Raw genomic sequence first — 25,950 nt, forward strand, 5'->3', positions numbered from 1 at the left:
TAATTTTTTTCATTTCTTACTTTAACATGAATTTGCTTAAATATTCACGGTGTAGTAATTCATCGGTTGACAAAATTTACCAAAGCTGGATTAGGTATTTGAAAGAATAAGTAGAAAAGATGACTATTATAAATCGTTGAGGATTACGTAGACAAACAAAGATATTTTATTTATTACTATTGTTTAGTTACAATAACTCGAAATATTCGTTGGAAATATTTCGTGCAAATATTTGAAATCAAATGATAACGGTACGATACAATACTGGCACCGCGACACTCGGTTACGGTGAAAGGAAACGGTGTGGACACAAAGGATTTGCGGCTTTCGCTGTTATAGTAAATATTACTACTAATAATATTAGCTTTCGTGATAGGCCTACGGTTTCGCGTCGATTTCGCGTCTACCTTGTACAAACACCATGGTTTACCGATTTTAGTACCTTGCTTAGGTTCCGATGAAACGATGTTTGCCAACTGTCGGCATAAAATGGTTGCAAAACAGCTATATGCGATATATGTATCGTTATCGTCGCAAGACGAAAGAAATACGTTAAAACGATTTATATTTTCACGAATGATATTTAAAGTACAATTTAATCTCAATGCATCTAAACATTTAAAAACGAAATTGTGAAGGCATACAAACAAATTACTCTGCATATCATACACATCTATAACACAGTATAAATTCGATCTAAGAAATTTAAAATTACAAAGATTTCCAGATAAATAGAATTCCAGTAGCATTCCAATACATCTAAAAGATTAAAAAAAAAAAGAATAAGAAGATACTCAAATAAATCACTCTATACATCATACGCATTTGCAATAGGCTATAAATCCAAAATATCCAAGAAATGTAAGAAAAATAATCAGAAAAATTTTTAATAAATCTCTCTTTATATTATACTCTTAAAAACCCCTTCAATTAGCGAGGAATACTTTTAAGATTCTTATTCTGCGAATTATGAAAGCAACCTACTTGATTATAAAGATGTTCTAATAACGTGGAATTCCGCAACATCCTTTTCCAACTTTACAACCATTCACAGTACTCCATGACGGCGGAAGCCACCTTCCAATAAACTTTCCATCCGTCGTGCTCGTTAGTAGATGTCCAATAACGGACATCCTCGGGCAATATATCGAGTTTGTATGGCACGAATGTCTCCAGACGAGATCCTCGAGCCACGTCGTAACTCGGACGCGACCTACACGTTTCAACATTGATCTTCAACCTTGGCTCCGCTTTGTGCAACCTAATATTGCCGTTCGAAGAATGTCCTAAAAGAGAACCGTATAGACGAGTGCTTCAAGTGCACGTACGAACGTTTTACCACCCTTTGACGAATATCTGACGTGCACTTAAGTTGAACGGCGAAACTCGCCGAGTAAAAAGTATCCACTCGAAAAACGATGCACTTTCGTCGCTACAAAAGACGCTTTAAAGCCGGCTTTCCAGTCGCGCTGTTCTCTTTAACGGTCCATCCTCTTCGGCTAATGGTTGTCGTACAGCTTAAAAAATACCGTCACTCTTTAGCGACGATTCAAAGGTCACAATCGTGAGTTTGTGAGTTTTATTAAATTCTATCAGAGAATCTGGGTCTAGCCTAATTTGGCACATACATACGTGGATACATATTTCGTTTGAAAGACTCTTCGTTGGAACAGTGGAATACGCTGGAACTCCATTTATCTGAACTTGTGGCGGGACAAATAATTTATATGTATAATTGGAGTTTGTATAAAATAGGTTATCACTATTTACCGTTTTCCAATCACATAACAGGAACTCACGTTCAGATAAGTGAATTCAACTAGCAAAAGTTCAGTTAATCGGGCATTAACTACGATTTCGTCTGAGTAAATAGAGTTCTACTCTAAATGCATTTTTCCGAAATATTAAAAATACTTAAGATTCGTATTTATTTAGAAGATTCGGTGTTTAGAAGCATACGGATTATTCTTTGTCAAATTAAAGATTTCATCACACATACCACCTTTCTTCTCAACTCTTCCTTGTTGTTTAGCTAAAGCAAACCTTTAGCTAAATCAAAGAAAAAAGCAAACCTTCCAACTGAACAAAATACTAGAATACAAATTCTAGTCGATTTCTCGACGATGCAACCCCGTTTCCATTCTACGCTATCGGCACGGTGTCGGATAAACATAAAAGTACTAGACATTTTCACACCCTAGCGAATCCGAACTCTGCGTATTCCCGTAGCCACCTCCCATTCGCAATCCCATACGATGCATCACCGAAACACAGGGAAATCCCACGATGGATAATCCGAGTGAAACGAGTGTTTCTGTTCTTTCTGTTCGTAAGGTATGCCGGTGGTTCGCTACCGACACTGCCGCGGGACTTAGGGAACCGTTTTCTGGACATCGTGAAACTCGACGACTATCAAGAACCCTACCAGGCCCTGAAGTACGCACCGTACTACAGCTACAGCACCGTCGTTATGGAGATGAAAGACATGATGCTGAACAACAAGGGCAGCAACATCAATCACTCAGGTATGCCGTGCTCCGTACACGGTCGCCCCGCGTTGTTTTGCGTGCATACATACATACGTACGCGTACCATGCGCGTGCACACACGCGTATCAACCGTATATTTATACGCTGGCGCACGTTGGTTCCTGTGCTCGCTACGAGCTACCGCTGCTACGCGTACGTATGTACCAAACAACAAAGCATTCGCCTGACCGCAATCAATACACTGTCCCCCTGCACTCTCTTCTCCCTACCCTCCCCCTGTTCCGCGCCCGTTCCTCCTTTGCTATATCATCCGCAGCGGTGTACGCGAATGGTGCAGTTGACACATCGTACGATTATGCGGTACCGGAACTCGGCACGGTGCCCCTGCTCAACCAGGACAGCACAGGACGCGGGCCTGCCGTTTCCAGCGGCACCAGCGACCAGGACAGCATCTTCTCCAAGACCTCTTCGCGTGGCAACAAGACAGAAAACAAAAAGGTACGAATCGTCCTTACTTTGGTACGAATTGCAACGGGCAGCAATTCGATTCGAGTGCAGTCGCGTCGCGTTAAATGGATGACACTAGGCTCTACGAGATGTTGAGATTCAATTCGTAGGAAAGTGTCTAATCCTGTATCCATGTCGATGTCCGTGAACAAATCATAGATCGCGTTCGATAGTAGCGTCGACGCATTTCCCAGCGGGCATTGTCCATTCGAGAGATGATATATTAACGCGTTGACCGCGGAGATGAGATTGAAATGGTTCAGCGTGAGTGAATTTTTTTATTTCTTAACACGCTGAGTGCTAATGACGCCGACGTGGTGTCGCTCGTCTTCTGGAGCAGCCAGGTCATGACACCACTGTGGAATTATCCGCACTCAACGTTTTAAAGGATCTGTTCACGACACGTCTGGTTGTATTCTGCTCGCGAGTTGTTCGCAAGTTCCAACGTAAACACAATGCATTTATTCGCGATAAGAATGCCAACAACTCGCTACCTGGTGGCGAACAGTTTTATGCGAAGCCTCGGCATAACGTTGCTTTCGTAAAATAAACAAATGTATGTATCTGACTCGCAATCAATGGAGAAGAAATATACTCGCAATTCCCTATGCCTCCTTCGATAATTGGCCAGATAGTATACCTACTCAGAACCAGTTAACGCAATACTACTGCATTTGTACGATTTCTGTCTGAGTTTATCGAGGTGTTTTATGAGATGATTATTCTCCCAATGGAACTAGTTGCTCGTAATTTTTATTACGAGTATTTTATTCGAAATTAACAAGGGAAATTCGAGCACGCTTGTAGCCGAGTTAGAGGAAATAAAAGTTGAATACAACGTCGGAGTGAATACCGTAATTTATTACTTAGGAGATAATCTGGAACGTAACGTGTATTTGCAAACATTTTCATAATGTACGTTAAAACTACTCTCCGAATGGGTCGGATCTTTGATATGCAAACTCTAATTCGATTTCGCAACGCGAAGATATGCAAAATGGCGTACGGGGAGACGAGCGGGGTGGGACTGAATAGGTAGAACGCGTATCGGGACCGATAAAACGGCGTCCGGACGACGAAGGAAATAATCGTAACGTTCGATCGCGAACAAAGTAAACGAAAGTCGACGCGCAAAAATTCAACTACGTTATCGCTGGATCTATAAATAATAGCCACCCTTGCTCAAATGTACTTGTATTTCTGCAGTAGCCATTAAACGTGCACTCTATTCGTCGAGGGAAAGTTCGCAATTAATAATTTAAATCAATATGGCGGAACGAGTGCAGACCATTTGGGGTAGATATACCTCCCGTGGGTACAGTATAACGTAGCTCGTATCCGGAATACCAGAACGCCGGAACGTGAGGGCGGATGAAGAGAGAAAAGAGTAAAAAAGCGGAGGAGCTACGCACCGTCGACGTCAAACGCGCGAGACGTTCCCCAGGGCTCTCTTTTGGCATAAAAAATCACCGAATCGCGACTAAAGGTCAATACGAATACTTTCGATCGATACCGCGAGCTTTCTATCGGATTAGATAATAATTCGTGTAACCAATGCAATAGATGTTACAGATGCAAAATACGCTCCATTGAATCTGCTCGTTAACAGATTTGTTTCGTCGATATTAGTTTTAACTGGTTGAGATAATTTAATTATACGTATTTTGAATATAGATCGAGCAAAACCAATACAGTCGCGTTACGTAAAACCGACAACTGAAAGATTTTTAGATAATACCTCGCTCTGATATATACCATTATTTCTGGAATTAATCCTTAATAATCCTTTGACGAAACTAGCTTCAATCAGTTTTAATTGTGACTGTAATACTGACATTGTATCGATTACCAGTTCGGATGATTGATCTTCAGTTTTCCATACTACCTATCAAAAATTTACTAGATTTTCCAACATTTGATCGAACCAAATCACCCAATATCTATCGTACGATACAATAAAAGTAATAAACGTTGTATCGACCATTTTGCATAAACATCAAGACACTGAGCACGATGTATAACGTTGTTTACGCATAACAAGTAACGTAAAAGGTATGCACGCTGGTAAACAAATAAAGTATCGCGCGCATTCAGGAACGTTTCCGCTCAATCTGCAGAATCATTCGATTGATCGGTTTGTCGACGTATAAACGAACTGCCGTCAACGGGCTGCGTCGAACCCTTTCGCGAATACCCTCGGAGCAACCCTCGTGGAATGTATCATCATTACGCGGTCCGGTGGCTTCCGGGCCAGTTCGCTCTGTTAATTGCGGAGAGAAAGCGCGTCGTGTAATCACGTTTGCAATCCTATCTCCCTTCTGCCACCCTCTGTCGTTCTAGCCCTCTCTCTCTCTCTCTCTATCTTTCTCTCTCTCTCTCTCTCTCCCTCTCTCCCTCTCTCCAACTTTCTCCCTCTTTTTTTCTCTTTCACGTTTTCGCGTGCTCAACCCATCCCCCAATTTCCGTCGACTCGCGTGCCGACATCGCAGAAATATTACACATAGGGGGTGGTTGATTCGGCAACCTGCGCCTAAATCGGCGCCTACCCGCCGCGATCTGTTGGAATAAAAATACGCCGCGGCAAATTTGTAGCATGCCGGTGATTTATTTTCTGCAACGCGTACGCCGAATACACACCGTGCCAACCGACGGAACGACGTATTTTTCGAGAATACCGATCTCGTGTTCGCGCGCCCCGTTTCATCGAGCACCCAGTCATCCATCCCCTGTACAACCAACATCTTTGCCCGCCACAGAGTGAAAAGGAATGGATCGATCCGACAGCTGAATACGAATCTGGGTCTTTCGTTCGTCGTGTGAGTTACCTGTCCATTAAACTTCTTTGAATTTTCTATAAGCTTTATGTTTGGCGACGTTATGAATCGCTACCTATGAAGGTGTACGAATTTTACCTGTAAAGGCTCTTAAAGTCAGAAGTGATAGATCGTCGATGGCAAGATTTCTTTCTGACGCGAAGACGCAACACCGACTATCGGACGGAACGATTGCAGTGCGATCGCCACGATTTCCGCGGTATGTAGACAGATTGATTCGAACACAATGCTCCCAAAGTGGTCGTCTACGTCGAGACGTCTGCGCGTGATTGACAGACGACAGCGCCACTCGAAACAGTCAAAACATTTCGGGGTGGCTCGTCGAGCCTGGCCTTGACGCATCGTAGCGACGCCAATCATTGTCCCCGCGCGATCCGTCATTAGACCCAAACGGCCGTCCTCCGAAAACATCGCGCCAGGGGTTATCGGTGGCTCGATGCAGTTTTACAATGGGACGTGTCGAATGTTATACCCGTCACGTTCGACTGGTCCTTTCGACGCGATCTCTGCTCCCCTTTTTTTTTCTCCCTCTCTCTCTGTCTCTCTCTTTCTCTCACTCTCTCTCTCTCTCTCTGCCTCATCTCCCCCGTTTTATTTCACGTCGGTAACAATGAACGTTTTAACGTAAAATTGAGAGTATCGATGTGACGAACGAGTGTATGCAATTCCCGATCATAGACATATGGAAATTATTCGAAAAATAGATTTTTAGTCGACAGGAAGCTTTCGAGGGATGTCAAATGGATGAAATCGACGATGAACGAGATATTTTATACAGAGAGAGATATAGGCTCCGATTTATAGAGATAATTTTGCCACTTAAATTATTGTATAAGTCTGTCGGGTTTGTAATACATCACAGGTAATTTACTGGCGCGGGAAACGACGAATAATTCATCCGCAGACCGGCCCCCATGAAACCCTCGTGTTACCGCGGTTAGCGTGATCATAGATCGTTGATTATCGATCGATACCACGAACGATGCATTGTTCTTTCGTTGTTTCAGTCGCCGACTCAACAGGAGGTACTTTCGGCCCTGAAGAGACGTCTGGAGCAGACAAGCGTCCCGCTCTTCCCACGGCATCGCCTCCGCATGCTCTCGAAACTTGCCGAAGGGGCCTTCGGAACGGTAACGACATTGTTATTACGTACCAACCACATATCTATTTTAAATTAGACACGCGAATTGGACGCCACGATCGACGATTCGTCACGTCCACTTCGGTAACGAATTACCCCCGTGTTAGGATTTGCTTTATTATCCTCTTCGCATTGAAACGTAGATACTTTGTTCATTTTGATCTCGATCTTGTACGATAGGCTTCCTCTTAGTCGATCTTTACGGGACTGGATGTAGGGATGCATGAATGAGCAATCAATTAAGCTGAAAATATATGCAGAATATCATTTGTAGGTTGTAAATAAAATGAAATAATTTTTGATATTTTGTCTACGAAATATACGCAAACAAATAACGTTTCATCGATAATTTTCGTTTGCTTTCTTGATCGTGATCCATTTGCTGCAGGAAAATCGCACTATTTTCATTTTCACCTCCATTTGGAGTTTCTAAATTTTTAATTCCTCATTTTCCATAAATTCTCTTTAACTTTAACCCGCGTTCAGAATATTAAATGGCAAGAATATTTATCTATACTTTATTATTTATCTAGGAAAACAGAACTCTTTAATTAAACATCTTACACACTTCCATCTCCTTCCTTTTCTTCTGCTTCAAAATTAGATCCAAAGAATGTCCTCGTCATTCGTTCGATTGAAATTTCCTTTACGAAGTTCTCTTATTCATCCCTTTGGACTTCGTAACGAAAATATAATTAAAGCGGAGTTCTATTAAAGGAGAACCGGATAAGAGGAAATCCTATTACTTTCTATCAGCGCAATTCCCAAAGAAGACAGAGACATTTTATCCAAAAAAAAAAAACAAATATATCCCTACATCGTATAACATCAAGTTGCTTCTGAACGTCACATAATCGCCCTATATCATTCGCGTTCATCACAGAATCACGAAATTAGCGATCTCGCGTTTTCCAATGCTATTGTATAGTACGTCATATCATCGGGGCGGCGCTGTAACCTCAGACCTAACCTCTCTATGCGATTCCCGCAACATTATCATAATACACTGGCTGTTTATAAAGTGTCGCTTTACCCCGCTAATACAGACCAACGGAAACACCTACTGAAATAGCATCGAGCCACACAGGGTTAAATTACAAACGGGGCCGATATTACGAACGAACCGGATGTTGCGTTGGTAGCACTGCTTGCGCAACCAATCGTCAACAACGAACGACAGAGGCATCGTGACGGGTATTCCCAGCCGTCGATTTTGCATGAATTCGGGAATACGCGCGATACGCGTCTAGCTTTCCTTGCACGGTGGTGGTTAAACGACAACCAGAGAACACCGTAGCGACGAGAGAAACCGAGAGTAGAGCCAGTGAGAGAGAAATCAATCCGTTTGTTGACCGTACACGGACAATTCGCCACTGGCTATGCGCAACAATACGTCGATTAACGAAGTGTCCACCCTGTTATTCTTCCCGTCACAATAGCGCCTCGTCTAGCTCGTCCAGGATAATCAGTTTCGAATGCGTTAGAGCGGCTAATAATTCCCTTTTGTTTCCTATCCGGCCTCTGGCACACCGTTAATGACCGGGCCAAGAGAGATGCTTCTCTCCCGTTCGAGTTTCGGCCGTGTCAGCCGGCCGCTGCATCTACATGCACGCGATCGCTTTGACTTCGAAATCTCGACCGCGGATCAAGCGCGGAATTAATCGTTGTTCGCTCTACATAGGATAATGGTGTCGGTTACCATCAGAAAATTACTAATTTCCCAGCTGGATTTCGATGTATATCGTATGTGGCAACGACAATGCTCGAATGTTGATTGTTTAACCCATTCGCTTTTACTAAAATACAGCCTAATCCTATATCTACGATTGCTGTTCTAACGAACGGCCTACTACTTTGTAGAATCGCGGAATGAATTTTGTTGACACGCTTAAAGCATGAAGACGCGGGAATCGCGTCGGTAACGTTACTTGGTTAATTGCATCGACGTAATTCGTACGTCGATAGCAAAGAATGTGTTGGGCTTGATGCGAACGATGTCGTAGCAGTGACGCTGTGCCATTCGACGAATCAAAGGGGCTACTATAAGGACATTGCTCTACTTTCCAGTAATTTGAATAAAATAACAAACACTAGCTGAAAATCAAATCGTTTTTTAAAGCGTGCTATAAATTCAGAGTCGACTGGTATGTTCGTAGTGATAAGCTTTCCTGTTTTTGAATATGAAACCTGTACTTTTCTCTCTCTCTTCCGATAAATACAATTTCGATATTGTTAACCCCGTATCGCTGCGAAACTGTCAATTAATGTATTTCTAATAACGAGATGCACGCAAACATACAGTATCGCTGTTGAAAATGTAAAGTTGAATCGCGCGATGTCACCGCTACGAAACTGAAACGATATCGTATCGCTCGTGTGTATCGAACCTTATCTGACTTCCGGTGTCTGACTGGCCGCTATCGACGGCCATCTTCCACAAACGTGGCGGCGAGTATAACCGTTCCGGTGAAAGTTTCGCGATAAATTCGCCGTACGACGAATAATCTAATTCAGGGATCATCCATTCTCGTTAGACGAATTTATAGCTCTAACGAGCAGCTCGCGATACCCAGACATTTTATTTTGTAATAAACGGTCGACACCGGGAGAATTCTTCTTCATAGCTGACCAATCCCAAACGAAAACGATTCCCGTGTAAAATGTAAACAAATTATGCCCATAAAGGTGTACGTGGCGGAAGCAGAAGGGATCCCGGAATACGGAACGACGACCACCGTTGGCAAGCGTCTCGTCGCCGTCAAATTTTTACTGCCGGAAGCCAGCGAGAAAGAAAAGTGAGTATAGAAAAGTTGCGCGCATCGCTCGCACGTAATTTGCATTCCGTTTCGCCGTTACAACGAGCTCGATCGAGCCATTGCCCCGCATCTTCTTGTCCCGCTTTTCTCGACGTCAGGGCGATAAACATTTTACAACCGCGGAAGAACGGTCCCGGTTAAGCGAGACCTGATTTTACGCAAGATTTCTTCTTCTATTCAACCAAGGCCGTACTTTTCAAAGAGTCGACTGATCACCGGGAAAGATGTTGGTGATAAGAAAGATGAAAGATCGGCTCGTTACGACTAATTTTTTATATTTAATTTATCCTGCCTCGGTAGTACAAGATAGCGGTAGATTTAATAAGACGAGAATTCGAAGTTTTCAAAGTACCGATTTTTATTTATTAATTGCCATGAAAAATGGCAATAAATTCTTGAAATAGCAGGTATTGCAATATTACCAATGTCTTCGAAGGAATAGAAAAAGCAAAAAGCGGAGGAGAAAAAATAGAAAGAGAAGAAATAGAAGGAAGCGTAAAACAGGAGAGAGTGTTAAAGCGGAAGGGAAAGGAGAAGGATAACGTTTATCCCAAGATTCAAGTAGAAATAGCCCAATATTTCCCTGACGTAAGACGTTATTGCCCTATCTTTCAACTATCCAGTTGGAAAACCTGATTAAAAAGAAACCCGGATTACCTACTTTAAATGTTTCGTTAAAATCGGCAATCCAAAGTAGAAGTCCTCTGCTTACAAGCAACAGTAGTCGTTATAACAAAGAGACGCTTCTAACACTTCTCGCATAGAAAATAATGACTAGAACCTATCTACAAAATCTCTCTCAAACCCATTCAAAAGTATTGCGATTAAAACCAAAAAAGAAACATAAATGGCACCGTTCGAGGAAACGGCGTCCTCGATACCGATGCTACCTGCAAGATACACAATGGCTGGCGAGCATAACGCAACAAAATCGGGTCTATTTCGCTAGCAGCACCGTACACAGGAGCAACGTAGGTCGTGATACAAACCGATTGCGAATGCATCGAGCGATCGCCATCCCCGGAATAGCTGCCCTGTGCATAAAATTCATAGCGTTGCTGGCTCTTCCCAAATGTGTCCCGGTTTTTCTTTTCCTCCGAAACCGGGGCCACCGGTTCTCTCTGTCCCTCTCCTCCTGGTTCTAGCAGTCGCATCGTGGCCGTGTCGTTTTATAGAGGAAACCACACGGCGGTGAAACGTCCAGATATACCGGCGAAGACGATCGTTCTCGCGGCTATCAAGCTAGACATCAGAAAAAGGCCAGTTCGATTCCACGAATGGAATAGATTTGCATACAATGACCAGAGAGATAGGGTATCGGGAGTTCGCCGCGCTTCGTGGCGACGCGAAAGAGGGATCATAGGGTGGTTGGCCAGGGGACAGGAAGAGCAAACCAAACGAATCCACCAGGGACAAACGACAAAGCTTTCTTCCGAAACGAATATCGACAACGTCCATCGGACATCGTTGCAGCTCCCTCCAGCTTTTGTGACCGAGAAACTCTGTGCAAGGGAGGGGATAAGGAAAGTTTCATCGTCGCGAATGAGTTATCTGATGCTTGCTGAAAAGGAGAACGGAAAAACGATTCGCCTTCAAGACTTTTAAGACCGTGACGTTCTAGTTTCTAACTAATTTCGATGATGTCGCACGGGTGATGACAAGAAGGATGCGAAAGACGAGTCGTTTACGTAGTCTATTTAGTTCGTAGAAGATTTTTCTTCTTCTTTGAGCTTTTAGCGAGGAGATCCTGGGAAAAGTGCTCCACTAACGTACAGTTTACTCCAGCGTCTTAAAGCACACGCTTCGACGCGGTGTAACATCTTTCTCTTTAGAATGGTATTTTACATGCAAAGCTTCTTCGCTGTTTCTAGTTATCTTTAGCGTCGTGCAATTTTTTCTTTTTTTAATGAAATACTACATTCTCTTTACATCTCAGCCAATCGTACGTGACTGCGATAGGTCTAAGATTAGGTTTCAATTAAATCACATAATTCTGTAATCATTTATGACCCGTTAATATCACTCGGACATTTCAATGAATATAAAAAGTGGTAACCGTGTAACATAATATGATAAAAGAAGAACGTACTTAATCGAAGCTGCCAATGTTGCTCACCAATGATCAACACGGTAACGCGTCAATTTCAATGGGAAAATCATTGCCTCGCTTTCAAACTGACCCAATAGATTTCGAAACTCTCCTCGTAGTATTAACAGAGGTAATTGCGTTCATGATTTATCACGTATACCAATCGTTTCTACTAATATACTCTTGTCGTTCCGCCTTATCGTGATTTGTGTAAATATCGGTGCTTCGAAGACCAGCGGCGCACGCACCATCGTAAATAAAAAACGAAACGATCCGACCCATAGTTCCTCCGTGGTTTCCACGGTTCTTCGAACGTCTGCTCACGCAACAAGTCTCCCACCGCGAGGATGACTTATCGCGCCCCTATCGTGACTGGAACTTGCTCCACTTCCTTTTCCACCTCGCGCTTCCACCTTGTGCTTTCAACTTATCCACGTGATCTCACCATCAAAGACAAAAAAATCTCGTGTTTCTTCGGCTTTCACTTTGCAAATGTTTGATGGTCGCTTAACGATCCAACCAATTCAACTTTCTCGTCCAAACACGCAACAAGAATACCAGCTCGCTCTTGACGACTGGTCTACGTTCACGAAAGATCCTGCTTACAACGAATAAGGAATATTTTATGCGTCATAGCCGACATCAAGATATATACAGGTATTGACTCTCTTGATGGTGTACGCTTTGTTCAAAACAACGTTAAATAACGAGCCGGTTAATGTTCTGCCGGTCATATTCTCGTTAAAAAACAGCACGTTGAATTCTTCGATCCCGGATACGCGATATGATTTAATCGCGTTCACGTTTCCCGGCTCTGAGCACCCTTTTACCGTTCCATCGTTTCGTGTTTCGTTCATTATTGAAGAGAGTTTTTCTCCCTTCGTTAACAATCGCGGCCATTTTTCGGGGAATATGTATAACTTCGGTCCTCCAGCCATCGAACAATGCTTTCAATTTTCACGAACAAACACAGAGTCGTTCGAACATTTCGATTTTGTGAAATCCAATTTTTTTTTTTAGAAATAATATTTTTCAACGTAACTTTACTTTTACGTTCAACTCGATTGCAAGGTCAAAGGCAATATCACCACTGTAGTTCAGCTTTGTTCGGACACTTCTCATTATATCCGTGTTTCTTTACTCGCCAACATTTTCATCTCTCGATTTCTTGCCTTGCCTATCTTCCATGAATATTCATTCGAAAAATGAATCGCGCCTCTTAAGCTTATCCCTGCGGAACAGATAGCGTAACGACGTTCCCTGGACGCTTGATCACGCGGACATTTGATAAGGAGAATCGGAAGACGATGGACAAGCTGCAATTAACGCGCTCCACCTACGGACATCGAGACCGGCAACGTATTATTTCGCTTACAATTTAGCCCCATCAGGGATATATTTGTCGCCCACGCGACGTTCCGAGGTGCCAGGACCATGGAACGCACCAGAATTCGCAGTTTATGGAGAATCGATACGAGCCACGTAGTTTTGTTAACGGCCGCATTAAGCTATCACGCGAGAGTGCCATTACCAAGTCGATCGTAAGTAAAGCTGAAGTAACGATGCTGCGTGGAAACGCGTCTTGTTACCGCGTTTCTGAAAAGCAGAGCTTCCCTCGACACGGCTACGTCTTGGGTTCGCTTTACCTCCGGTGCCTGCATACAAACGAAACGCCGAAACTTTCTTCGAAAATCTTACGGTTATTTCGCACGATGGACACTGCCGAGCCAAGCAATGGCTCCATTTGCTTTAACAATCTTCCAGTTGCCTCGCGTCGATGTAAAATTGGACGCTGTATACGGTTTTCTACGTTTATACTTGTTTTTTTTTTCCTCTTTTTATTTCTTTTTTATCGTACGGAATTTCTGTTTATGTACACGGGTGTTGGCGATAGACATTTGAAGAAGATAACAAATAACAGGATTACCTAAGAAAAGAACACGTTAGAATGCAGAAAAGAAATTGGAATTCAGATGTTTCGTTTTTTCGAACGATCGAATCATCCAAACCAAATATTCGTAGGTAATAAAGCCACGAGTTAGTAAATCCTATGGATCTGTTAAGGATGGATTTCCAACGAGACGTCAGGATCCTGGCAGCTCTAGAGGATCGCAATATCGCCCGAGTCCTGGGTGCTTGCTGCCGCGAAGAGCCATATTGCGTAGTAATGGAGTACCTGGAACATGGAGATCTCTGCCAATTCCTCAAGACGCATATCACTGCCGAAGATGCCCATTCTATGCCGATCGGTGTCAAAACGCTCAGGTAACTATCCATTTAACGACGCTAGAAAACCAATCATCCGCGAATGTTCATGCATTTGTTAAATTTAAACGTAGAAATATGTACCGAATGCGGATAATATGCAACAGTATGAAAAACATCCGAAGTAGAATGTACCTTGTCACAGCATTTAGAAAATGAAATCACAGTCTGATAAACTTCAGACAGTAAATAAAAATTGCATCAGGTAGAGATGGGATCTTGGAAATATCTTTAAAATAGTAAAATCGAAACTATCCGCGTACTTTCAAACACCTAATGAGTGACGATTTCGGAAAAAAGAGAAAATACTTTTAAGTAGATTCGAATCTTCACAAGGTGGGTTAGAACTCTTTGCAAGTATCCCGAGTAAGCGGTACTTTCAAGTACAATCAAACTTTCAGCAAGGAGATTCGAGCCTTTTATGAGTACTTTAACCAGAAGATTAGTCTGTGTAATAGCTTTCCATCTACAACATCGAACTCTAGTAAAATCTTAATCCACGTTGTACATAATCTATAGTATTTACGCTACTTTCTTATACTTCTGTACTTATAACTACACGTCGTATTTTACAGTATTCACTAACGTTATATCACTTTACAAGTACAGAAACTGCAATAAAACATCAGAAACTGTAACGAATATCGTTCGGATCCTACGAAACTTTCGTACGGAAATTGACCCGGATTCGCAAGTACACAGTGAGATTGATCCCATGCCTACGAGGCTAGCGTCGAGGCAACGCGTGAAAATTAATCAAACGCTAGAATTTCAATAACTCCTCCGGTGAAACATCGGCGTTCGTCAGCAAGACTCGTGGTTTAGTTCCATCCGCTGTGGCGAGGCGTCGCGAAGTTAACACCCAATAAGTTTCGCCCAGGTTGGAGTTTGAAGCGTTTATTAATCGTGAGCGACGTAGCCTTCGAGTACAGTCAGCAACCCCCTTCGCGTTCCGTCGTTTCCGACGAACCCGTCCGTCTCTTTCCAACCAACCAGGCCTTCCTCTTCTCTGTTCCTCTATCTGCCTTTCCTATCACCCTCCCCCTCCCTCACTCCTTGACTCACCCCATCTCTGAAAAGCTTGCAGTCTCACGCCTTAACTTCGTCCTCTTGCAACTCATGCCGCTTTCCTCGTTTCAGTTTCAACTGTCTCATCTACATGGCGGCGCAAATCGCGTCGGGCATGCGGTACCTGGAGAATCTGAACTTCGTGCACCGGGATCTGGCTACTAGGTGAGTACGACGAGAAGTTCGAGCGAACGTATCCGGCCGGATCTCTCTTTCCCACGAGGATAAACGCGTCTTAGCAGCGCACATCCAAACTATCATCGTTTCGTCCGTAGCGCAGATGTTTTGTTACTCTAAATAGGAGGAGTCGACAAGAAAGAGAGAAGACAGAGAGATACGTAAATGTTGTTTCGACTTCTAGCCCGTGGAATACAACAGGGAATGCGTATAAATGACGTCCTTTAATCAAGCTGTTTCGTACTCTTCGCGATTTCATTTCCCTTTAACCGCTCGTCGCGTCGGCGCAACACAGATGTAGCTACGAATACGGAGAAAGCAATTTTCGAGGTTCCTGAAAGGATTACCGTGATGTGATATTCCATAGAGGAAGACGAATTTCTGGAGCTTTCGCTTTGGAATATAATCCTGTGTTTTCGTACTTACATTCGATTCCGAATGGCATTTTCTGGTTTTTCATCCACCATTCCGTCTCTATAAGACACTATGCGAGCTAAGAAAATTTTACTTCCTTGTTCTATGATTACACATACTTGTGTACAAAATATTCCAGTAGCGTGATTATTTTTTTGTACCGGTAAAAATGTGTATCGTAATTTTGAAAGTTACTTTTGTGTTATTTATCCACAATGTTTATAAAAGAAATCGTATAATCGATATGCCTCTAAGCATTCTGGAAATATTGATATGTGGTATAAAAATAAAATTGAAAGAATTGACGATTAACGAAATGGTCAGAAATAAATACCGCTTAAAGAAGTGGTTCTTTAGAACGTGATAAGCATCAGTTCGCAGGAAAGCGAAAACCCGATATCGGGGTTTGTCGCTGAAGTTGAAATTAAATTATAGCTTTCCCAGAGCGCATTTCCATAAGCCCCCAAAACAAACGAAGCCGCAAAACCACATGGGAAATCAGCGATTCGTTAGCGATACGTCGAGCGGAAAATAGCAAGAACGGTAGTTTATTTTCCCGTGGAATAACGATTAAACGTGTACGTTGCAGTCATTATCGGCTATGCGTCAACATCAAAATTGTTTGCTCGGTTTATTACAACTATAAATTAGTTCGACCTGGTTGTTCGTAAAATCCGGCGTAACTTTCCAATCGTACGAAATTATCACAGCACGAATCTCCTAACAACGTACCAGTACCAAAATTACATTCGATTCGATAGGAAGGCTCGATAAACTTTTATAGAGTGTACAAGCGTGACACCCCCTAGAAAGAGTATTTTCGTAATATGGGACATTCCCAATTCTACGTTTCGATATCGTTGCGATCAATTTTATTTCGATGTGTTTTACGCGTCATTCAATTTCGCCAATATTGTTCCTCGCCCAGTACGTGATAGTAATAGCCCACTATATTTATATTTTTCAATTAATCGACCCGAAATAAATTTGCTCGAATATATTTTATGTCCAACTGTATTTCATAAAAAAAAAATTACTTCGCTTAATATAGGTATTTACTTTATTTTTATTGATATCGACGAGGCAATAGATTTGCTAAAAATTTCGAAGAAAATCCTAAAGACTAACAAATGCTCTGTTATTGGCCAATAGAACTGGATGATCTTTGACATCCCGCACAAGGCGTATAATATCCAGGATCAGAAACCCTTGACTTTCACAGACAAAAGCGTACATGTATAGCCGGTATGCAACGAAACCCATCCATGTTCCTGTTATTGAAATGCAATGGCCATCCCCGTTGAATCGATGGGAAGTATAGATGCACATATGTGCATATGTGCTCTACATACATATTCACGCTAACCGCGGTGCTCTTACAACACGTGGAACCTAGTTTCCGGTTGACCAGTGTCTCTCAAACGACCGCTCGTAAATCTTAATAGAATACCAGGATGCGCTTCCTATACGTTCTCTCCGTAGTATTATTAGAAGCAGATTTAAGTCGATCTCATCATCATCCACGCCATTCCCTAAATACATCAGACATTTTTATTTCTTTTTATGTTTCGATAACAATTAATTTAACATTGACTTTAGAAAAATGATATTTAATTATTTTCATATTATCGGTCGCAAGTCCAATGTTTCTGATGCAAAGCATAATGTTTCCTGCATTTTTCTTCCTCTTTCTTTAGTTACGATGTAGGTTAATTATAGAGATGGAAATTCCAAACATCAAAGTTCGTACGGTCCGAGTGCTCAAACGATCCGACGAAAGAAAACGTATTTCTCGGTTGCCACAAAGCTTTAAACAGCCCTTTGTCGATTCAAAGAGAAGATTCTTGTTGTGAAATTGCAAAAACTAAAGTTATTTTACTATCAGCTTTATTAAATCTTCGCGTATAGCATGCGATATCCGTGATCGCGAGAGAGCTGCACACGAGATCCGTCACACACGAATTTCAACTTTTCACGAATGAACGGAGAACCGGAAAATAACCGAGCTCTGTTTGAACATTAACGAAAACACGAAGTTACACGTTCGTTGGGCAATGTTTAACAAGGAACGTTTCACAAAATAGAACTCCGCAATTCGTTCAAACAAAATTCGTGGCCCACTGGAGTATTTCTTAAACAATTAAACACACGTCACATGTTTTTCCATTCTTTGTTTTACCATTTAACCTGTTTGACCACGGCTGAAATATTTATATTTCAGTGGAAAATTCAATGCAAAATTCAATTAACAAGGTAACAATTCTCGAAATCAGAAGAGAAAAATAACTGTAAATAACTCGATGAATTTGACTCGTTAAATTTTATCAGGTCGAATCGTGACTCATTCGATTTTCGAGAATTCGTAACGAGGCGGCGAGAGGACGTTCGACGAAAATATTTAACCGGCTTTTACCGAGCTGGTCGTCGAACGTGAACGACCTGTTGTCGCATGATGTAACTGGAGAGCAGCCGCAAACGCGGTGAATCCATTTGCAAAGGAATCAGAATTTCATGGTGGCCCGGAATTTAATCAAAATGTAATGCCGTAGATAAACGTCCGTCCGGATGATAGGCGTTGACGCGACGAACCGACGATTTCCAGCGAAACATATGATTCTGCGGGAATTTCGTCATGATCGTCGCGTAAATTCTTCCACTGACTGTAACGCGTTGAAAGAGCAACGTCCACGATAGGTGGCCCATCCTGTGCTCGTCCTCTTTTATGAACCTGATTCCTTTCGTCCATCGAAACATGACGCGTGCATCGCGTGCCACGACCAATTAAGCTCGCATCGTGAAAAAGGAACTGCTTTCTGTGAAGTCTGAAGTAGCCCTGAAAGAGGAATTAAGAGATCAGCTTATTACAGACCTCTTACGAACCTCGTAATCCAAAGCTTATAATCTTCGTCCCTAAAAATTCTCTTTCAAGAACAGGTAACTTTGTACCTCTGTTACATTCCTACATGTTCTCTTCTTGTTTCATAGTCAATAACTCGTTACTTTTCTAACTTTGTCGTATGCACGGGATAACATTGATTGACCAACATATTGTAATCAGATATAAAGAAAGAATATTTCGTATTCGAATTTGAGACCCGAGATTTGAAGTACTTTTCAGAGGGTAAGATAAATCTCGCTGGGAATCAATCGAGGTTTAAGCGAGCATGATGAAAATCTGAGTGAAGGTAAAAGGGAAAGAATCAATTGGAAGGGGCGAGTTCACGTATGTATCGCCGGTGTCGGAGAAGCTCCGCAACCCCGACTGCCTATCCTAACACTCGCCAGCCAATTTCTCCTGGCACCTTATTTTATTCGCGAGTGCGCGCCGTATAAAGTCATTCTCGGAGCCGGACCAAGTGGAAAAGAGGAAAGAATCGATCGCTGATCAAACGGTAATGCAATTCAATTGGCACGATCGAAAAAAGGACGAGAACGGACGGAAGGGTTCTTCCTTGTACGTGTATACGTGTGTATACGTACGTATATTCGTGTGCGTCTATAATAGTCGAGGAAAGGAAGAACGTGCGTGTGATCGGGATATAAGAGAGTATATGAGTAAGCGCGTATGAGTGAAACACTTAAGGATAAAGAGAAAGACGATAGAAAGGAGCAGCACACAAGCATACACATACACAGAATGGTTCTATGTGGTCGTCAGGATAAGAGCAATACCAATAGCGATGGTGGTGGTTCGTGATGGTGATGGTGTTACCAGAAACGGCAATAGTGGTCGCACACGCCGCAAGAACGTGTAGCTCGATCATGGAGAACGACGAAGACTCAATGTAGGTACTCCAACCCCGACTAAGCGTGGCTCTTCCTTTGTTCCGACTTCGATTACAAATGTAGAGAATAGCTTTCTCTACCTCCCACATCTTTCTACCGTCCCTTTCTTCTTTTCCTCTCTTACTCGCTTCCTTTTCCTTTTTTTTTTTTTTTAGATCATTCACCTCTCCCATCACCCTCTTTCTAGCGACAAGAGCAACCTCTGCTACTCGGTTTTCGATGTGACGGCGTCGAGACATCACGAGGTCGAAGTCCGGCCGATCGCACACAGGGCCTTCGAACTCCTTGGCTCGACGACTAACGCGAGAGCATCGCCGAAGACACTTGAACGCAGTGACAATCGATAATAGCCGTACGAGTGACTCTTCTCGAGTTGTCGAGGGAAAGTAGATACCCTCTGTCTTCGGGGAGGATTCGTTCGTCTGAACTCGAGCAAGAAGTCTTCTGTCGCGCATTACGGACCCCCTGAATATTTCAAGACCCTCTTTGATGAATAACTTAATACCGGGACTGAGTAGTACCTAAGTAACGAAAAATCATAAGTAAAGACTACAGTGAGTGTGGAAAGCTCGCGAGCAGTATTTATAAAATATAATTAGCGACGGAGTACAGTTTAACAGAGTAGTTCGAATTAGAACATCAGTGGTTTGAGGTTGGTTCGTCAGTCGTTAACTATCGCCGCTTGTCGCGAAATCCAATTATAATCGAGTCAAACATACTGGTATCTGCAGATAGACACTTCCACTTAATATAATTCACACAGAGGCTCAATAGGATCCGGCTAGTGAACATTGCTTATTGCATTAACGTTCTGACCCAGGACTTCCGTGGATCAGGTTAGCCGTTGTTGCCGCCGCCGTCGTCGTCGTCGTCGTCGTCGCCATCCGTGTACTCCAGGAACATGCTATAGCCAATAACGTGATCGATAAAGTGCGGCTAATTACCTAGGTTCTGGCTGCAAATTGAAGCTTTGTTCCACCGTCGAAATTAATTGACTCCATTCACTCGATAGCGCTGGATACTCAAATACCGTTCAGTTGCTCGTTTGTCTCGGCGAGAATTATAGTTCGTCTTTGAAAGCAGGAGGCAGTCCGCCGACCGACACCAAAATGGAATGCTGTTAGATGGATATTTCGCGGTGTTCGAGTGTCCTCTATGAAGACACGAATTAACACCGTTTCGCGACAACGAGAAACGTATACGGATGTGCTCGACCATCGTGCAACTTCGCTACAGAACTGATTCATTTCTATTAATGGGCGAACTTTGTAATTCGCGCCGATTATCGCGTGACAATGTTCTTGTCACTTCTCCGTAGCCTGATTCCCTTAACTTCGTTCTTGAAAGCCTTATGAAAGGAGAATTCACCTCCGTGATTTAGAGTTAATGGGAATCTAATATTACAAACGGCGAATTAATTACAGAATTTGGTGCTTCTAAGAATTAACAACTTGGTATTTCTTAAGTTTTTATTCTTCTAGAAACATTCCGTCCCCCAAAAACCATAGAAACGAGACGTTTAATAACAAATTTAAACGTTCAAGTCAATCTTAAACCTCGCTAATTATCTCAAGCAATGGAACATTCAACGTTTCGGGATAGATCAAGACATAATTAAGCACAACTCGTTTCAAATCCAGTTAGAATTAAACCAGCATCTGAATTATATATTATATACAAACTAGAATTATAGCAGCATCCATACAACCATACACAAACGTATATAAATCTGCTAATGTATACAGTACATACATAAACGCGTACACGTGATAGAACACGATACATCCGTATTTAGATTCGCATTCTTTTACGACCGCGAATCTTATCCCGTTTCATAACGATCCACGATGATCATTCAACGATCCAGCCGGTCGCTTGTAAACTTTGCCACAACGCTACGTTCGATTGTAGAGTTGCGTGTGCTTGTACAGGAAACGTAGCTCATCTACACGTACGTGCAAATACAGCCTGCAGGCAGCCATTCCTGCTTCCGGTCGGCTACCATGCACAGAATGCGTACGCGTATGCAGATTGGCGGCTACGCTATGCACCCCACATACCGACGAGAGATCGATTTGAACCGTGCCTTTTTCATTCGAAATGAATCGGTCGGAAAAGTATTCGAATTCTCCGGCTGAAGTCGAAACTGATTCACGTATCTGCGGCCGAGCCTACAATCATTCCCAAAGTGTTCTCGATACAAGTTTCCCCTTTGAGGTGCACAGAGAAAACTGCACCCTTTTAGCAAGCGAAAGCTACAAACGAAACACAAGAGCCGATCAACGTTTCCTGTCCACGTGAAACGCGCTGGAAACGAAATTTGACGGACGAAATAACACGAATCAAAAACCTATGGAAGCAGTTATCGTGCGGTAAATTAGATGATCGTTAGCAATAGCGATAATAACGATAAAAGCTCGTTCGATGTTGTTTCGGAAGTTAATTAAGTGGCGCAGATCGGAACGTTTGTAGAGCAGAACAGTCGATTCATCGCGTTCATCGATAACGATGATTTTCGATTACAGGAATTGCTTGGTGGGCAAAGCTTATCACATTAAAATCTCGGATTTTGGTACGGACAACGAATTGTACGCGAGCGATTATTACAAAGTCGATGGCACGGTACCCCTGCCGATACGCTGGATGGCCTGGGAATCCATATTCCTGGTAAGCTTTATTCGAACGATACCAATCGAACGCGATATACAATGCCTCATGCATGCATGTTTTCGAATTGTCTACAAATCGTGTATGACCGATATACGAAGCTATCGTAGTTCAAATCGTCGCAATATGCCTGTATAATTCAACTGTATCTTTTTATCGTATGACCATTTAAATATATCTTTAAGCAATCGTTCGTACTAATTTTTACTGTTATCAGCTTTTGTTTTTATTACATACATACATATATGTTTTCTATATATCTAGTTTTAAGCATTATCGAGTTAAATATCAAAACAACGTTTAAAAAATGTTCGATACTCATTACGCACGATAAAGTCCATTTACCGAAACTTTTACTGCTATTTATTTTAATAGTCGTGACATGGATATAAAAAAGATTTTATCGATTAAAACCAACTCGAAAACAAACATACATAACTTTCTAAGATCAAATCTAAGCAATATCACGTGCAGCCAAATTCTTTGTAACCAGAAGAAACCAATAATCGATACGATCGTTCACAGGGCAAGTACACGACGAAGAGCGATGTATGGGCGTTTGCCGTGACCCTGTGGGAGATCTTGAACCTGGGCAGACGGGTCCCCTACGAGCACTTGTCGAACGAGGAAGTGGTCCAGAGCCTGCGACGATTGCATCGCGCCACGGAGTGTACCGACGCCGATGGCGAGAACAGCGGCTGCAAAGAGGATACCGATAACCTTTTCAACTATTTACCACAACCGACCGCGTGCTCGAAGGATATTTACGATTTGATGCTGGATTGTTGGCGACGTGAGGAGACGGAGAGGCCGACCTTCCGGGAGATCTCGATGTTTCTCCAGCGGAAGAACCTCGGCTACGCGCCCACGTCCTGATATTGAACGTCCGGTAAAGTCGAGGAGCACATGGTTCGTGGCGGTTGCCACGCGTGCCCGGCTAAACGACGCTCGAACATAGACCATGGGCTGGTCGAAGACGCCGTCTACCCACATTGGATAACCATGAGAACAAAGTTCTGAATTCTTCGACGAGGCAAGCTTTCGATGTACTCGAACGAAGGATCGAGACGCGTAAAGGTATAGAAACATCGAAGAAGAAGATACAACGATAAGGTTCAATCTTGGTTTCCGGCAACGAAATCGAACTCTTCAGGCTGCTTACATAATTTATTCCACGAAACAGTTCTTTCGAACGATGCCGATACGAAGAGATATTCCGTAGGGGCGTTAAAGACTTCGAAACGACTTTCAGGGAAACTGATGTGAATAATCCATCGCGCAGCACTGTCGTAGATATAAAAGGACTGTCCGTGTCAAAGTCGAAATAGTAGGAAGATACTCGAGGAAATATCGTATTTGCTTAGTACATAAGTCAGCGAGATTCATCGAAACGCTAGATGATCTAGACGCGAGAGCATATTCGACGAGACCGTTGTTTAGAAGTAAGACGCATATAAGGAATACAAATGTAAAACTGTGAATTCGACAATCGAACGAAGAGAACGCGAGGCGACTTTTGTTCACCGAAGTTGTTGGACTGCGCGAAATCTGTTGACAGTTTCACGCACGAGACAGCAAAGATCTCGAGCGATCCGTTGATCCTCGATATGATCGTCGAAAATTTAGGAGCAATATCGTGTAATTATAATACAGCTGTGAACATTCCTGCATGGATTTAAAGATATGTCTATATCTTCGAGGTAAATAAGAGATATTCGCCGTTTAAGATATTAGAAGTTACCCTTTGGAAAATGTCTTTCCTTTATAAAGAAACAATAAAAGAAAAATAAGAAAATGGCTGAACAGGAAAAGGGAAAGGAAAGAAATTGCAATTGTATGGCAATATGGTAACTAAGTATCAAACTCCTCCGTGGGTTGTCAATCGAGTAGACAAAGGGAAAAAAGATTATGACATATGAAAAAACGAGTATGAATGCGTGTGTTTGTGAACGTATAGGTGGTTACAATTCATCGTGCGTAAATTTATCGTAATCGTTAGGCAGCTCGATAGGGTTTTGCTTCGAACGAAGCGAACAAAGACTATCGAACTTCTCGTGTAATTCGTACACGTTAGGGCTCTCATCGCATACATCGTAAACTAGAAAGATTCGCCATGGTATTATTTTATGGCTTCTGTATTCGGTCGGATTACATTAAAATTAGGATAATATTTAGGAACGAAACTAAATCGTTAAGTTATTAAGCAGAGAATCGAATTGTAGATTGAAAAAGACTTAACAAAGTTTTTAGCCTCGGTGAATGTATCGAAGTAGCAATTTTCGCGTGAGAGCTCGGCGATATCATGTAGTTCGTGATTCACGAAGATATACATATTTCGCTGTTGACAAATGGTGACTCTCACCATGACTATGACACATCATAATTGTAACTTTATATGATAGGCGGGATCAATACAAAGACAAAAAAAAGAACTAATATATTGTACATATAGACGTACATCGAGAAGTAGGAGACGTTTATCATTGCGCTGAGAGAGACAAACGCGAACGAGACGACGAGATTAGCAGCGTACAAGCAATTCGTCTTTGCGTGTCGTCTTTGGAACCGTGTTCCTTTTTGTCTCTTTCGTCAACACGATTCCGTTGAGAAACCAACGGAATTGGTCGTTCTAAGGATAGCAACAGAATATTTCGGTGTGAAGTCTGGAACGTTATCAACATATCGGAGTCTTGGTTTCGTAATGGAACGAAGCAAGAAAATAAAAATGCGAAGGGACAAGAAAACGACGAGTTTATAAGATTTCCAAGTCAGATGTTCGTTTAGCGATGCTATTCTCACGACATTCAACTAATTAATCATTCGATTCGTTATGTTCCGTATGTATTTATACAAGATGAATACTATTAATAGCATTCGCAATATCTAGTAAGTAGGTGATGTTACCGTTATAACATTAAAAATACTATTTATATATCTTAATGTAACGCCGCGTAAGAAGTAGATATATCAGAGACATAGCCGTTCGTATATAAATCGTACGTGCGTTGAATTTAAACGTAACATATTCGTAAGTTTGCTTCTCTGTCGTTGAACAAAGGAAACAAAGAGTTGAGGAAAGAAGTGGAAAATAAAAAAGGGTAAAAATATACGAGATAATCATAATATAATTTCAAATCAAGCGTAGATCAGTTTACGATGTTATCGATAATAAAAAAAAAAAAGAAATATTAAGGGACACTGTTTTCCGTATTGATAACGTAGGACAGTTTAACAGTGTAGAATTTTATACTGGAATCGGGCACCTTGTTAAAATAGAGATTCACACGAATTCATAGTTTTCACTTCATTAGCGTCAAAGTAAAGAAAAAGAAAAAAAAAAAAAGAAAAAATTGAAAAGAAACTGCCGTCACTCGCATGTGACATTAGAAAAACGAATCATAGTTGCGTTTAGATTCATCGATATAAGCATATTGCTGCCTTTGGCTGTATCGTTGCCCCTACTGCTAACGAGTAACTCACTTGTCTACTCATGTGATAATTTAGTATATCTCTACGTACCTACCTGTACCTACACCGGTTCGGAAATCTCAGTAGTAAAGGGGTTTATTTATCTTACGTTGCGTTCTGTCTCAATTTCGTCGACTGACAGAATTATCTTTATTGATAGAAACTAAAAATGAATATCAGCTGACGAAAGATAGCTTAAGGAACGAAGTTTTCTTAAGAAAACTTCATA

At 42.1% G+C, this 25,950-nt stretch overlaps 1 protein-coding gene across 1 annotated transcript in view; it reads left to right on the top strand.

The window, feature by feature from the left end:
- The window catches only part of LOC138184321 (discoidin domain-containing receptor 2), a 155,361-nt gene extending 129,922 nt beyond the window's left edge, over positions 1–25,439 (top strand). The window contains exons 9-16 of the mRNA XM_069122187.1: positions 2,335–2,525; positions 2,806–2,987; positions 6,838–6,960; positions 9,657–9,766; positions 13,941–14,141; positions 15,282–15,374; positions 22,112–22,253; positions 22,779–25,439. Coding sequence (XP_068978288.1) covers positions 2,335–2,525; positions 2,806–2,987; positions 6,838–6,960; positions 9,657–9,766; positions 13,941–14,141; positions 15,282–15,374; positions 22,112–22,253; positions 22,779–23,129 — 1,393 coding nt within the window. The 3' untranslated portion in view covers positions 23,130–25,439. The remainder of the gene's footprint in view (positions 1–2,334; positions 2,526–2,805; positions 2,988–6,837; positions 6,961–9,656; positions 9,767–13,940; positions 14,142–15,281; positions 15,375–22,111; positions 22,254–22,778) is intronic.
- Positions 25,440–25,950: the final 511 nt, after the last annotated feature.

Source organism: Bombus flavifrons, chromosome 1 (assembly GCF_040668555.2).
Source record: "Bombus flavifrons isolate JBK064 chromosome 1, iyBomFlav1_principal, whole genome shotgun sequence".
In the NCBI taxonomy this organism is placed as follows: domain Eukaryota; kingdom Metazoa; phylum Arthropoda; class Insecta; order Hymenoptera; family Apidae; genus Bombus; species Bombus flavifrons.